At 34.9% G+C, this 17,540-nt stretch overlaps 1 protein-coding gene across 1 annotated transcript; it reads left to right on the forward strand.

Moving 5' to 3' along the window:
- The first annotated feature begins 28 nt into the window (after positions 1–28).
- LOC117332437 (nucleolar complex protein 4 homolog B-like) lies at positions 29–13,306 on the forward strand. The gene is given in 15 exon segments (XM_033891338.1): positions 29–190; positions 1,676–1,793; positions 2,305–2,408; positions 3,567–3,671; positions 4,371–4,511; positions 5,334–5,439; positions 7,000–7,085; positions 7,675–7,786; positions 8,295–8,355; positions 8,669–8,753; positions 8,755–8,780; positions 10,086–10,249; positions 10,727–10,809; positions 12,030–12,143; positions 12,995–13,306. Coding segments are annotated over 15 exon segments (1,548 nt in total). The 5' UTR covers positions 29–64; the 3' UTR covers positions 13,112–13,306.
- Positions 13,307–17,540: the final 4,234 nt, after the last annotated feature.

Consider the following 17,540-nt stretch of genomic DNA (forward strand, 5'->3'; position numbering starts at 1 on the left):
AAACCCGAATGATAGGAACATTTGTTAAAGCATTTTTGATTGGTTTTCACTTCACAGCACCACAATGGCGGACAAGAAAGCACATGGACCGAAGTCGGATATATTAAATGAGATTAAAGCTAGCACGAAAAAATGTACAGCAAGCAGAAAGGAATCCAATAAAATTATTGACATAATATCATATGCAGAGGTATAAATTTCTTAGCAATAATGACACATTAGTAAAATAATATGAAAAAATGAAGTTGTGCAGACAATCTCAATTTTTTGTTTTATTTACATTTTTATTTATGAGCTAATTTTCTTATTTATAACACAATCCATCAATTATATTTTACATTTATTATTTTAAATGACTGTCTGAACTGTCAGCATTACTCTAGTGGTAAAAACATTAATAGGGATTTAACGTTAAATATAGAAATGTGGAAATAACGTTTCTTTCAAAATTGGACTGTCTTTTGCGTTATTTTACTGTATATATCAACCTATCCCGAGTTTCCTCTGGCCCTGACACCATGTCTGGTACCTACACCAGTTATTGTGTCAGGACCAGAGGAAACTTGGGCTAATTGCGACCCACATTGATGTATACCAATGTTCATCAGTTTCCATGATAAGCATGTGGTAATTATGTAAACTTTAGTTTGAGAGGATGATGTTGATTAATGGCAGTATTGACCGATTTTCTAACTATGATAAACTAAAAGGATTTGGTCAGTGTGTCTTGCACTGAGGCACGCAGCTGACATAACATACAATTTTAGCCTAGTTAGTCTATCCGTGCAATAACACTCGGGAGTTAGCTAGGGTTACTGCATTTGAGATAGGTGTATTTTCCTTGTTCTTTCACAAATATAAAAAAAATGTATTTGTAACATTACAGAAAGTAATATATATCTTCTTCATATTACATCCCAATCTTTCAAGCCTGTAGCTCTACTTGTTAAGCTTAAGAAAATTTCCTATGAAGCATGATAATATTATAATGACCAAAAGCTGCCACCCAACTCTGGTTGCATGTTCCAAACTTCATTCCAGGTGAAAACTCCTTCACCGGCATGGACAGCATTTGCCACAGAATTTAGTTTCTTCCTGGTTTATTACCTACATGACTCCATCTTTTGCTAGGTTATATTTCGTCACCTATAGTCGGTGTTCTGTCGGATATAGTTAATTACTGGTTTATCACTTACCTGATTCTATTTCAAAGTTTCATCTCGACTATAGTCAGTGTTCTGTCGGCTAAAGTTAGTAACTGGTTTACCGCCTACATTACTCAACCTATTACCAGGTTTCGTCTTGCCAACTCTAGTCAGCATTGTTAAATATTTATGCTGCAATTAACCCAGGGGTCAAGTGCACCTTTTTGCTCAAAGATTTGAGGCTTGTTATAGGACTGCAAAATTGCATTTAATTTTTGTTGATGATTTTATATTTCTACACTATAACAAAATAGTTGTATAAATCAAATATGAACCTTCATTTACTTTACTTGGTGAAGGTGATAACTGTCTTAAATTTCAATGAAAATATATGGTTCATTTTCTAAAAAAAATCCCTGTGAAATTTCACCTCTTTTTCACCAGTTTCAACTTTAAATCATTCAGTTTAATTTCTTTACCTTTTATGAAATTACCTGCATACAATTATTCCTTTTATTTTTTCATTTCAGTCTTCAGAAAAAGATATTTTACTGGCCTGTGTTCGAGCGTTTCATAAAATTTTTGTCCAGTTTTTGACTACAGGAGAGATGTTCCTAGAAACAATACCTTCGGACAAGACTGACAAAGGTAAGTCACAAAGTGCAGATATATATAAGCTGACTGCAAGATACTTTTATCTAATGGGGCCGCGGTGGTCGAATGGTTAATGTGTCCCAACACTGTATAACTAGCCCTCCACCTTGGGGTCACGAGTTGGAAACCCACGTGGGGCAGATACCTGCAGGTACTGACTGTAGGTTGACAGTTTTTCTCCGGGTACTCCGGCTTTCCTCCACTTCCAAAACTAGGAACGTCCTTATATGACCCTGGCTGTTAATAGAATGTTAAACAAATAAACCAAACCAAAATCACCTTGTGCTACCTTAAACTTAAATATTTTTGAAATCACTGCCTGGAGACCAGTTAAAGTTGTGGGTTATAAATATTCTGTCAAAAACAAAAACCTGTCCACTATTTTATTTTTGTAATAAATAAACAAATACAGCAACAGAATCTGTATATATGATGATAGAAAAGTTGGCTTGATGGGCATCCTACCTCTTGGTGTTTAGTTTGGTACTTGACATTATATTTTCAGGCTTAAGCAAACAAGTTCAGTATAAAATTTGGCTAATGGACCGATACCAGGACACTGTTGACCGCCTCGTTCAACTTCTTGAGTCTGAATACTCATCAATACAGGTAAATAACAATTTGACCTGTAGAAGCAGAATGTTATCCAGGCAGGTTGATACCCTAGACCAAATAATGCCACTTCCATTTTTGCCACCTGAATATTAGCACTTGCTGCTTGGTTCTGTGTAACCCTCCCTGAAATATTCCTTTATTGTTACAATATGAGTCCATCTCCGGTTCCAGGGAGAGAAGGAGATCAATAGTTTTATGTTTTGTCTTTCTGTCCATTTCTTGTTTTTCCTTTATGTCCTTCTGTCCATCCATGCTTTATTGTGTCCAGGCTCTATGTCCTACTCTATTTCTCACTGGAACTTACTACTTGGGTCATGGATTCACCTAGGTGAGTCGCTGTGTCATGAACCAAAAGTAGGTCACTGACCTACATTTTGACCTTTGACCTACATCAAAGAACAAGATTGTCTGGACTATATCTCCTATACGACCTGTCACTAGAACTAAATATTTGAGGCATGGGGCAACTGGGTAAGACATTGTATCATGAATCTTTTGTAGGTCACTCTGACCTACATTTTGACTTATGACCTTCATCAAATTTGTTTGGGTCTGGTCTGCTATTCTTCTTGTCACTTGAACTTCTTACTTGGGGTTCTCTTACATTGAACTTTTGATACCACTTACTACGATAAGTAATATTTCAGAATTAATTCACATTTAATACCACCAACTACAGTTCAGTGTTGGAATTAGTTTCAACTCAAATACACTTCACATTCTTGGCACATCTGATGACTGTAATTCACCAAATTGGTATTGTTTGTTATTTAGTCCCAAATATGAATTAGATATTCATAATTAATAGTCACAAGAACTTTCTGAATGGTCAAAAAAATCTCTTTAAAAACATAGAAATTTATTTAAGGCATTTTTTTTTTGTTGGGGGGGGTCTTTATCACTCCATCTTATCCTTCCACCTTAATCTTCAGTATTTCTGAAAACTGTGGCTTACACAACTTCTAATCCTAATCTTATATCTGAAAAACCATTTTAAATAGCAATGTACACTTGTTGGTAAACAGTAATTTTACTGACATGGCACCAGTTTCTAAAATATATTGAGAAAATAGTGCAGTGGGAATTGTTTAAAACACTTTTCAAACTTTTACTTATTGTTTTTAAACGAATAGATATGTTTTGATCCTGTAGGAGCTGGCACTTTGCACACTGATGAAGTTTGTGGAGACAGAAGGCAAAAATCCTGTGACAAAAATATCCTCAAAAAAGTCACATTTTCCAGTAGTGATGTTTATGGTAAGCTGTTCAAGAAACTTTCAAGTCACACTTTCTAGCAGTGATGTTTATGGTAAGCTGTTCAAGGAAGTCACACATTTTCCGGTAGTGATGTTTATGGTAAGGTGTTCAAGAATGTCACACTTTCCAGTAGTGATGTTTATGGTAAGCTGTTCAGGGAAGTCACACTTTCCAGTTTTGATGTTTATGGTAAGCTGTTCAAGGAAGTCACACTTTCTAGCAGTGATGTTTATGGAAAGCTGCTCAAGAAAGTCACATTTTCCGGTAGTGATGTTTATGGTAAGCTGTTCAAGGGAGTCTGACCAGTCACACTTTCCAGTAGTGATGTTTATGATATTATGTACTTCAAGTTTCTAGCGAAAGTCTTGTTTCTTTCATTGATTTTAGAGACTTGAAAATTTATGTTGTGTGCTTGTAGCTTTGTTTGTGTATATATTGTTTAAAAACAGACATTTGACTGAAAATTACTTAAGATTAGAATGTACAAAAACAAGGGCAGTAATTCATTCCCAGCACAGGCAAATTTTGATTTTCATTTATTTACTTGAATATGTTTATTTCATTTTATAACAAAACATTCTTTTGTTGCAATTCTGATAGAATTGCTAAATTTACAAAATCAAATATGTAATACTTGTTCATTCAATAAAAAAAGTAAGTTTTTACCATGATGTAGATATAGATTTATATATTTTACAGAAGGTGATGAAGCAGCTCATGAATACAGAGACAAACCTACAGGACCTTATAGGTAAATTTCAGGAGTACCTAACATATGATGACGTACGATTCCATGTGTTAAAATCCACCATGATGGACCTTAAAGAAAAGAAAAACACAGTAAGTTCATTTTATTTTATCTGCTGTGTTTTAAAAGCTCTCACCTGACATTGTTTAACTTTTTGAAGAATTGACTTTGTTCAGAATATACACATGTACTTGATGTTCTTTTGAAATCCAATTTTGAAAATTATGAAATTTATTGAATTGCAGGGCACATCCCCCTCTAGGTTTTGACATTTCTTTTGATCTATTTTAGTTTCCTTGGTCATCTAAACCCTACATTAGTCAACATTTGTATACAACGGGGAAAAAATATTTAAGTGACCATCAAGCTATGAAGGGACTCATAACAGTGAATTTCACTGTGAAAGTTGCATGATGATTAGTGGTGTAACAATTCACTGATGCATCAATGTATTGGATGGCAGATTGGTGCATCGAGGCATCGTCTATCCTTGACTTGTATCGCGATACTTATAAATTTGTAGTTATCTCCCTTGACCAATGTTGAGTAGTAATTAAAATGGCTGACAGTTCCAGCAGCCTATAAAGCTGCCTGTTGGAGTTCTTTCAAATCCGAATTATATAAATTCAAAGCAAAATGAGGGAAACAGACAAAATGTAAGACTCAAATATTCACAAAATACCACAAACAAAACATGACTTTTGTACGATGGAATACCAGATATCTTATAGGTAATCAGCTTCACATATATCGTGACCCCTGTATTGCAATACAAATCGTATTGCTACCAACCTTGTGATACAAAGCTCTAATGATGCATCTGGACAATTTGGAAAAAAAATTATGAACTTGAATGAATGTTGATATTTTTATATTACGCCTGTTGGAACACAAGGATCTGCCTTTTGTTGTAGATGCCTGGAGATGTATATCTTAACAATATGTTCGCTGTTCTGGAACGTGTGACGTTTCCAGCTTCACCAGAGGAAAAACTTACTACCTTCTTAACTACACTGCCAGGTAAAAGACTAGCCATGTTTTTTTTTCAAAATTTCCTATCTGTTCATTCTCTCTGTTCATTGATGTTTTATTTGAATGTGTCTGATCAAATAGTGAGCTTGCCTTCTTGTTCAAGGAACTGGAAAGAACGTTCATGAAAAGATATTACATTAGTGGGCTTGCCTTCTTGTGTAATTAACTGGAAGGAAAGTTCATGAAAAGATCTTACTTTATAGTACTATCCCTCCCATATTTTGCCATGAATCTGCATGCTTTTTACTGCATTGTAAGTGTGATATCCAACTTTCATTTTATACCAGGAATATCTCAATCATCACTGGAGCAACCAACTGCTATGATATTGTTATAAAAATCAGTTGTAACACATTCTTGGTAAACAAAAATATATATTTACATTCCTAATGTGGTTTGCTGATATGAACATACCAAGTGAAAACAACAAACATATGACCATGAATACACTATGAAAACCGTATGAAAACATTGTCTCTCGTGCAAATCACCTGATTAATCGGGTCATATTAATACGCCATCGACAGTAAGACAGGAAGAGTAGCTTCCCTTGGATCGATAACGTTGGTACGAGATAAGTGCTAAAAATATTGAATGATTGTATTTAATATTATTTTTACTTTAATACTTCTTTCTTTTTGTTTTATACAAAATTAAACAAAAAAGACCGGAAAATGCGGAACGACATTAAAACAATGGCGTGGTGCATAGGCGGGATCTCCCGGCTGTTCTAATAATTTGGCGTTTCGTCGTATACATGACAAATTTTTCTTTTTAATAAAATTTCTCGTTTTCTCGATATAAATTTTTTAAATCAAGGTTATGTAAATATATGAATTGAATAGATTTTTTAAATTTTAATTGCAGCTATATGAATACCAGTAGCTAGCTACATATCCTCCAAGGCATGCTACAGCGCGCCACGGGATATGTAGCTAGCTACTGGTATTCATAGCCCCAATGAAAATTTAAAAAATCTATTCAATCCATATATAAATAATCAAATTAATAAAAAGAAAATAGGAAAATCTAAATCTCTGGTCATTTCAAATAGCATAAATATTCCTGAATAAAATGTTCAACAGAGATCCTTCCTATGTGGTGAGATAAAACCTCGTGTGAATTAAAGAAATAACATGTGAATTGTCATATCAATTATGATGTTATAATCCTGTCTTCTTAATGTACTGAGCTGAAAGGAAGGGATTATTAAATCCTTAAAACAGAATTAAATATACCAGTCTTCACACTAAACTGATAAGCGACAGAGCGGAGTTATAATGATTATATAATGTTCACAAATATTGACCAAACTTTTCACCAAAAATGATAACTCGCTTAATTCGAACACTCAGATAACTCAAAGTTTTTTCGTGGTCACGTCGGCTTCGAGTTAACGAAGTTCCACTGTATAAAATTGTTTATTTATATCTGTGTAAACTTAATTTCACATGTTCTTTGGATGGCGATTAATGAATTCATGGAGTGAGTAAAGTAATATTTTCTCTCTCTTCGTTATATGCTTCATTATCTTCGTTGACTTTGCAGATGAAGATGTTCAGTTGAAAATGTCATCATTAAGGGAACAGAAGCGCTTGTTTACAACTTCCTGGGTAACGTTTCTCGCCTTCCAGGTAAGTTACAGAGCTATCACACAACTCAAACTTTATTCTAAACAAAAGACCCCTAAGATTAAGATTTAATTTAGTCCTCCTTGATTGTCTTTCCTAATATTCCCAGCAAGTCAAGCAAATGTCTTTGACCTCTCTTCTTCCTAAAACTATTTTTCGTTCTTAAAAAATCTTTGTTTACAATGCCAGTTTTGCCCCTGAGTTGAATGTTTGCTCATTTGGATCAAGACTCGGAATTGTTAACCAATATGTTTATTGAAAATGATGATCTGATTAAAAATTGTGGAATTTTTTATATAGAAAATCAAATTTGCATTCCTGTATATAAAAAAAATCCATTCACTTTCTTCAAAAACCTACTTTTCTTCCATTATGTTTATGGCCAAGTGTTGTCATTGCTTAAAATTCAATGAAAAATATTTCACCAGCAAAATGTGTAGTTTATGTATCATCCAGTCTTATGTAGCATCCAGTCTGGGGCTATTAATTATCAAAATGTCCTGTATCTGGATGAGCTTGATGTTTCCTTAGAAAACTCTGAAACCAGGAAATATTTTTAGTTGGAATAAAAACCTAGAAATTTATCTTTCAGCTGCCAACGAATCTGTATCGACGGTCACTAATTATTCTCCATGACAAAGTGATGCCGTATATGACAAGTCCTGTGATGCTGTGTGACTTTCTCACCGAGTCTTATAACATAGGTAGAGTCTATACCATCGCTCACAATGTGACCAGTCTTTACCTGTCAGAACAATAACAAATAATACCAATACCAATGTAGAGCAAGTTGAATGCTTTACAAGTCAAATGTTTTCGTAACGTCTTGATTTCTGAAAATCTCTTTAAATGCAAAATGTGAATTTCTATAGATAATTTATAAATATTTAGGGAAAGTTAAAATTCAAACGAGTTCATTTGCAAGTTATAGATTTTGGATATTATTTTCCCCTTGTAGCTGCTCCCTTTTGTAAGAGCTATGCCAGTAAAATTTATATCCTACGGGATGACTCCGGAAATAAAGACATTCCATGCATGGCAGACACAGGATAAACTAATTATATGATGCTGTTAAATAAATCACATTAGTTGGTTGTTCCAGTTCGAGTCTTCCCATTCGGTAGATGTTGGAATAGTCCTTAGTATAGGACTATGTGTAGAAATAATTTGAAATCTACTATTACATAACTCCCTGTTGATTTACTCCTGTAGGTGGCGCCATCAGTCTGCTAGCTCTAAATGGAATATTTGTGCTGGTTCAAAAATACAATCTGTGAGTATTCCTTCTCAATCAAGATCTGAAAAAATGCCTCGCACATGGATAAATGGATAATTTAGAAGAAATGGAAATGGCCCTTAGTTAATTAAAAGCTGAGTTGAATATCTTCTTGATGTAATTACTTATTTTTCAACTTCAATAATAAAAGACAAAAAGAGGAGATCAAATTTTTAGAGAGTGATAATAGTGTAAAGTATGTAAATTTTTCGTATTGTATAAAAATATACAACAGGCTATTGTTGTTTTCAATCGATCACAACTATGTCAGTGAGCATCTTTAAACATTAGATTTATTGTTTATTTTCAGAGATTATCCAGATTTCTATGGAAAACTATATGCTTTATTTGAGCCATCCATCTTCCATGCCAAGTACAGGGCACGATTCTTCTATCCTAGCGGATCTGTTTTTGACGTCTACGTAAGTTTAATGGAATATGTCGGTCAAAAGTTAGTGATGGTTTCAGCTTTTATTATTTGGGTATAAAGAGATAATTTTGAATTATTAGAATGCCTCATTTTGTTTCGGGAAACCATTGTCAAGGTCACCAACACTCTTTCAGTAAATATTAAGATAAGGATGTTATTTGCTTGAGAGCTAGAGTATTTTCTTTATATCTCATAAAAGGTGACAAGACGTTGCATTATCTAGAGCTGAAAACATCAAAGTACATGTAAAATGATAATTTACTAAACTCTTTCTTCCTATCACATCTTTCATACCAAACGAAACAGAAATGTATTGAATTTTTTTCCTCGTTATAGTTTTGATACTTTACCAGTAAAATAACCATATAAAGTGAAAAAATAATAAATTATTTTTAAAAATACTATATTTAGTGGCCGTTCTGATAGTGGTGTTTTGATTAATCAAGCTCATCAAGTATCACTTGTTTAACATGTATGACTAATTCTACCACAATACCCCGTGTTATTCAACTCTCAGACCATCAGTTAATCATTACAGCTGTTGATTAACAATTTGTTTATACCACACGTGGTATAAACTCTGTACGCATTTCGATTGGCTAACACGGTGAACTTTGACCCAAGCTGCAATTGTTATTGACGTCATCAATAATCTAATGACGTCACATCACCGGGTCCCAGACGTCACCGGTACACTTTATTTGCATACGCGAAATTATTCTTGGCCACGTTTCCCTGTGATTCAAGCCGATATTATTGTGGTAGAAACAGGTCACACGACTCGAAATTGTTGGATATGGAATTTATTTCACACGAGTAAGTTATTTTTTAAAAGTTGCAAAAAACACTCGCTAAAGCTCGTGTCTTTTGTAACTTTTAAAAAATAACTTACTCATGTGAAATAAATTCCATATCCAACAACCACTCGTTGTGTAACCTCTATTTAATCAAGTATGAAATCTGTAATTGAGTTTTATCAGAAGTGTCCGACTTCATGATAAATGAAAGAATATTAGCTGATTGGAATAACATGTGAGAAAAACTTGTCACATATGATCGCTTGATTGTAGTTGTTGCTTATGTCATTTAAGATTAGAGCTTCTAGATGACAGGAACAGCGCAGTAAACACTATGAAGGAATGTAAATACTAAAAATGATAATTAAAATTTAATCAATTTTAATCGAGCATCAATTAAGTAGACAAAACTGATGATCGATCAGGAAATTTCAGCCAATTCTCATCACTATGATCTGACCATTTGGCTGTTGTTACAATGTCTTGTTTTCATTCTCTAGTCACCTGCCGGCTTACTTGGTTGGAGCTTTTGCCAAGCGTCTAGCCAGAATCTCACTGACAGCACCTCCCTCAGGATTAACTGTGTCCATACCCTTCATCTATAACCTAATACACAGACATCCCAACTGTCGGATATTACTACATCGCACAGACGGGCCTTCAGGTGAGCTGGACCTTTTTCAGAAACTTGACTGTATTTAACTGAATGTTCATTCAGCTGCATTGTTTTCAAAATAGTGACACAGAAATATCTGCCGAAGAGGTTTTCAAAATGTTTCTCACAAACCGTAAGGCGGAATTCAACGAAACTTCACATGAGTGTTTGTGTATAACCAGTGATGCGCTGAAGTATTTCCATTTTTTGATTGGTCAACCGGACCGAAGCCTCTGATTGGTCAAATTTCTGGATTGAGGCCTCTGATTGGTCAAATTTTCGATATAGCTTCATTTATTTTTAAATTTGGTTGGCCTATATAGGTGTAGTATGACTTTACAAACACCATTGCGATATCAACAACTTAATTTACAACTGCGGGGGTTGATTGGGGGACATACTTATCTGTCCCCCATTACCATGATCACTTGTTCAACATTAATTTATACATCTTTCTATAAGACTTTTAATGTTTGTTGTTTTTAGAAGTATCCGAAGACCCCTATGATCCAAGTGAACCTGACCCAACCAAGTGTCGTGCGATGGAGAGCTGTCTTTGGGAACTTAAGGTAACATATATCTACATTTAACATCGCAAGGAAATATCCGGAATTGAAAATTGGACAGAATTCAGAGAAAGCAATGGAATTCTGGCAGCAAAATATTTTGAAAGCAACCTTTGAAAAGCCCTTATGAATATCAAATTGGGCTCCATCTTGTTTTTACTTTTTCACCATGGAAACAATTACTGTAAAACACTTGTAATTCACGAGGGATTTTTTTTAGCATTTTGATATAAGCGAGGAGAGTCTATCATGAATTCAAATCCTCCTTGATTATTTGTATGAAATGTGTGGCGATCAACCTATTAGTTAGTGTGCCGACATAGAAGTCTTGCAGAGCCCATGACTCATCATTCGCAAATTTAAAGTCATTTCTAGATCAGTATTCACGAAATAATGTATTCGCGAATATGTCTGAAGAGGTAAGTTCTCAAAATAAAGTGAGTTACAGTTGTCAAAAACACAAATTACTGGTTATAAGCATGGGTCATTTCTAGATCACTCACGAACTAATGTATTCAAGAATATCTCTGAAGAGGGAAGTTCTCGAAATAAAGTGATTTCACAGTTGTCAAAAACACAAATTACTGGTTATAAGCATGGGTCATTTCTAGATCACTCACGAACTAATGTATTCGCGAATATCTCTGAAGAGGGAAGTCCTCGAAATAAAGTGATTTTACAGTTGTCAAAAACACAAATTACTGGTTATAAGCATGGGTCATTTCTAGATCACTCACGAACTAATGTATTCGCGAATATCTCTGAAGAGGGAAGTCCTCGAAATAAAGTGATTTCACAGTTGTCAAAAACACAAATTACTGGTTATAAGCATGGGTCATTTCTAGATCACTCACGAACTAATGTATTCGCGAATATCTCTGAAGAGGGAAGTCCTCGAAATAAAGTGATTTCACAGTTGTCAAAAACACAAATTACTGGTTATAAGCATGGGTCATTTCTAGATCACTCACGAAATGATGTATTCGCGAATATCTCTGAAGAGGGAAGTCCTCGAAATAAAGTGATTTTACAGTTGTCAAAAACACAATTTACTGGTTGTAAGTATGGAAAGTAGATTGATATATCACTGTATGAACATTGGCTTGCTGTACTGAATCATATTGAAAAGGATTGTAACAAATTACTCCAGAAACACAATCCAGGATGTGATGAGTTGTTAAATATCGACGTATTTTGAATGAAATTCTCTCAATTTTTCACAGACTCTGCAGTCTCATTTTCATCCTGACGTGGCCAGAAGTGCACAGAGGATAGACGGTGAAATACAAACAACCGAAACAGATCTCTCAGATCTTTTTGAAATGTCTTATGATGATGTAAGCTTCTGAATGGTCTACTGTAGTTTTGCCTGCCAAAATATATCCCAAATTATGTGTACAGAATATATTATCAAATCTCATTAAATGCAATTACAAAGAAGTACAACAATCTTCCAATAATTGATACAGTAAATGTGTTTTTACCACAATACACTGTGTTATTCCACTCTCAAACCATTGTTAAATGTGCCGACTGTTGGATATATATATGTTATACATATACTCCACTAGTGGGTCCTGGTCGTCACCGGTACACTTTATTTGCATACACGAAATAAGACTTAGCCACATTTCCCTTTGATTCAAGCCTGATATTATTGTGGTAGAAACAGGTCTCACGACTCATGATTTTTGGATATGGAATTTATTTCACACCCATAAATTATTTTTTTAAAGTTACAAAAGACACTCGCTAAAGCTCATGTCTTTTTTAACATTTGAAAAATAACTGGTGTGAAATAAATTCCATATCTATCAACCACTCTTGTAACCTCTATATCTGGAACTGATGCATGAAGATGTTTGTTCAAGCAGTGTCATGATGAATATTGGAATTATTTCTGTATCGGTCAGAATCCATCTTGGAAAAAAATTGCCTATGGTTATACAGAAATCAAAATTGATTCATTTATAAATTCAAATTTTCTACTTTGCAAAAATTAAAAGTCACAAAATAAAATAAATTGATAGTTTGGGAAACTAATTACAACAATTTGTACCTGCAAAATAACTAGTTATGCCATATGATATTTGTGAATTTCAAAATGTAAAATAACCCAACTACATATGTACACTCCTTAACTGTTTATAGTTGTTTATTTTTATTTGTTCTTTGCTTTTATTTTCAGCTGTTTGACAAAGAAACTCGCAAGAAAGTGAAATTTGTGCCTGTGAACTTTGAAACACCAAAAGGACTTCTGGGATCAAAATCTGATCGAATGAAATTGTGTTGGAGACTTGAATAAAGAGTGTTCGGGATAAAAGGCAAAAAGATTTAGATCAAATTGGCGGAGTTATAGAGGGGAAACCCTGGATAAAAATCGTATACATTGGGAGTGGGAAGAGATGGGTGCCTGGGGAAAGGGATTTATTTTTGTGGTGCTAAAAAGCTGATATTGTTATTAGTTGCCTATTATGAAAATAAAATCTCTTAAAACAATTATCAGTATTATGTTTTGAATTTTAATCCTTGGGGGAAGGGACTGGGACTATTAATATTGCCCCCTTTAATCTGTGGTCAGATGACTCGTTGTATAATTCCAACCATCTGGTACTTAGACGTCATAATAAAAAAATCTTCATCAGTGAAAATATGTTTATTTTGACACAATGACATTGACCTTTGGTCAGTTGACTCCTTGTTTAGTTCTGACCAACTTTGCTTCATAATTTCATAACGAAATGTTCATCTGTGAAAAGATAAAAAAAAACAATTGACTTTGAACTTTGAACCTAATGTCTTTTGCCTTTGACCTTTAGGTTTTACTTCAGATAAACTGAATTTAAGGAGGGGACGAGTGATTGCTATAGGGCATCTGTGTCTCTGACTCGGGCCCTAATAATCTTAAACATCAAAATCCAGCGGAAATGTGTCCCAGAAAATATCAAATATATAACTTACATAAAAAAACGGGGAATTTTCTCAAGGGACAAACGAACGAGAACAGGAGAGAGAAAAAGCAGACTGACCAAATAAAAAAGAATGTCATCCATCAAACTATCAAATGGATCTGACAACATGTCAAGTCCTACCTACACTACCAAGTTTTGTGCCTTTCGAAAATGAACCTAACCTCGGTTTTATCAATGTTCCTTAACTTAAGGAAAGCTCTTACTTCTAACTTAAAATTTTCCATAGGAAAGCAATATTGGCTTTCTCAGTTAAGGAACTTTTCTTAATCCTGTAATGATTTCCTACAGAAAATTCTAAGTTGAGGAATTTTTCTTAATTCTTGAATGATTTCCTATGGAAATTCTAAGTTAAGAAACACACCCCCCCCCCCCCCCCCCCCCCCCCCCCCCCCCCCCCTAAAAATCAAACTGGGCATAACCTTACAGCTCAAACTATTGATACGAAAATAAATCTAGTATTTTGATGGGACTAAAACCAAACCTTGACAATATGGAACTTGAAAAACTACCGAGAGGAATTAACCAGTAATGAAAGAGAAAGGGCAGATATCTTAAAGGACTAGTTACAAGGGTCATTACCCCGGCTACCGAAGGGGAACTCACAGAATTTTCAGCGAAGTCTGTACAGTCATGGAAGACGTCATAATGGGACAAAATGAAAGTAGCAATCCAAACAAATAAACCTCAACAAGTCACCTGGACCACAGATATCTTCCATCCGAAATTGCTCCATGAAACACGTAACTAAATCTTTAAAAAAAAAAAAAATACCACCACGAGGTAATTTAGGAACTGGAAGTAAGCGGACAGATCCAAGCAACTTGGACCAATCATATGCACCCTGTCTAATCGAGATTCTCTGGATGAAGACACAGGGACCTGAGAATTAGCTACAGTCAACGTGTATTTCGACCTTCCTTAGCGTGTATGCCACATTTTTTAGACTTTTTTAGGGGGGGGGGGGGGGGGGGGGGCTTGATTAAAATTCGGTAAATATAACATCTCCGGTGTTCATTATATACAGGGATGTCATTCCATTTCTTATTTATAATTGTGTTCAAGTTCTTGTTCCTCCCAATGCCTGTCTAGTCGGATTTGAAAGATTAACTGCTGGTGTCGATATATTACTTCCTTTGCACAATCGTTCCAAATTTTTACTACACCCAGCGCAAAAAGATTTTCCGGATATCCAGCTTACTGTGCTGGGAAAAAAGTTTTTTCTATCTATATTTACATCGAGTCCATCACTAAAGTGATGATTATTTTTAGTGTGGCCCCTTGTAATGTGACGCAATAAACCTCTCTTCTACAAACTTTAACAATATAGGATGAAGGATGACATTCTACCACAGGCGTCTGCATATGGTTAGTATTTATAGAAAAAAACATTAGCTCCTCCTAATAGTAGTAGCGGCTACTATTTTTGTCTATAAATATTAACCAGAAGCAGACGCCTGTGATTCTACGAAACAACAAGTAGCCACAAGTGGGGTACGCGCATAAAAAAAAAAAAAAAAAACGTGCCAAATTGTGTTCTTCAGGGGAGCGTCTTAGGGCCAGTATTGTTTCTGTTATCATTTGCCAGGAATCAATTCGTTTATGATACTCAATTTCACAGATAAGAACTCATCGGGAAGAAATGCACACATCACTGGGAATTAAAAAGTCAATAGCGCAAACCGAGATCTAGGAGTGGTATTTGACAAAAATCGTAAATTCAGCGCCCGCGTAAGCAACTGTCCAAGCCAAAAAGATGGTCAGTTTAATTTTCATCCATTTTTACTCATATGTCAAAAGAAGTGTTTCTAAACATTTATACAACTCTTAGACAACACATATGCAAGTACGTTTTAGGTGGTCAGTTCAGTTCAGTTCATTTTATTCGTCGACCTATCGGCCATTAAGATAACAACGTGATTAAACATGAATACACAAATGTATTCAACAATACAATTACATGAAAAAAACGGAGAGTGATCAACACTATATCGGGTGAGACTGTGGTAACACGCTTACCTAGGAGGTCGTGGTTCGATTCCCAGTCGGACGTGAAAAGGTATGAAGTTACCTGCCCGACCACGTTGGTTTTCTCCGGGTACTCCGTTTCCTCTCCCAGTAATACTTCTCGACTCGCGCGCTCCTATCCAGACCAACAAGAGTCGTTGATAATATCTATTCTAGATTAGTATAACTTGTTTCGCAATTGTTGTAAAGTCAACAAGGTTTAAATTCCACATTTATCTGTGTTTGGACCTAATTTTACGCAAATATCGAATTGCCATCGAAAATGTCCCAACAAAGAGCCCAAAAAAATCAATTGCTAGAAAAAATTGTCCTACAGAATGATTGAGGGAACTGGGACTTCCCGCTCTCGAGAACACATCTGAAGAAAATGTTAGTTTTTAAATAATCAATTATTTCAAAATCAAATCCGAGTCACACATCTATTGAATTCAGAGTTTTCTGATCGCTAGAATAGAACAAAACCAAAGTATCCGGTCTGACGAGGTTCCATCGTATACAGGCTGGTGGGACATCGTGTATACTGGGCGCGTTTGTCCCGAAAATCTATTGAAATGCTTGTCCGGAATATGAGACTTTATTCCGGATTAACGAGGGTTCACATACAGAGTGAAATGTAATTATTAGTTTAAAGGTTGGATACACTTTAAACTTTTAGACTGGTTACCCTTTTAATTGTTGGAGCTTCGCCTGTTTTGACAAGAAGAGGACTGAGAGAAATAACACGTGTATCGCTATATAAAACGATATTTTCATTGGGACGATGTTTAATGATATGCTTAAAATAAAAGTTTGTGAGCAAACAAGTTTTTGCCGATGCTGCACACATTTTCATTTTAAATCTGAGCCAGGCAATGTTTAGGTGTATATACATAAACTTGGCGAGCACCGCCCATTTCCATATAAGGAAATTTACATCCGGGTCATATACGAGAGGTCAAATGTCATTGGTCAGTAGGATAAATTTTGGCCCCTGCTCAGCCTCCGGGTACCCCATAAGCTTACCCCTTCTTGAAAAAACGACGCCATATTAGATTAGGAAAAAACAGACATTAGGAAAAACAAAAAAATTATACCAATCTTGGACAATATCTTTTGAAAAAGATTCATCAGAAGTGAAAGTGAAAGTCAATAGAACTTTAGCACGTGCATCAGCATCAAGAAAGTACAAAATCCCATACCCTTCCCACCCTGTAAGTGAAGGACATTTGATCTACATATCTTTGTTGTTGTATTTTGTTTTAATTAGTAATTAAATATTTCTGTATTGATACCATTGTGAACTTTATGTACTTTTAGTTTATGGATCAGTCCAAGGTTTTCCAGAGTTTTTTTTTTTAATGTATACATTATGCATTATTAAATTTTTATCTCTGGTTTTTAGCCCAGGACTGGGTCTTTATTTTATGCTGAATTTGGGCCGCTCACCTTTGCGGTTTACATATATTTACATTCCTTTATCTAATCTGGAATTATAAAAGAATTCATTATCATGCAAAATAAACTACAAAGGCCACTTTAACAAGAAAGTGTGCCATTTTCCGCCATATATATTTGTGTTTGAGTTTTTAATTCCATGCGCAAACAGAGCTTCACAGCATTGAGGTGGATTAGGCCAGTGGTTTTTTAAACGAACACTAATGTTTGTTAATTATTTCTTATCACAATGCAGGGAAGGCAAAAATTCAATGTTAGTCATACCACATTTTCATGATTAAATTTCACAAATATCATATCTAC

The sequence above is a fragment of the Pecten maximus genome, chromosome 8 (genome assembly GCF_902652985.1).
Source record: "Pecten maximus chromosome 8, xPecMax1.1, whole genome shotgun sequence".
Taxonomy (NCBI): domain Eukaryota; kingdom Metazoa; phylum Mollusca; class Bivalvia; order Pectinida; family Pectinidae; genus Pecten; species Pecten maximus.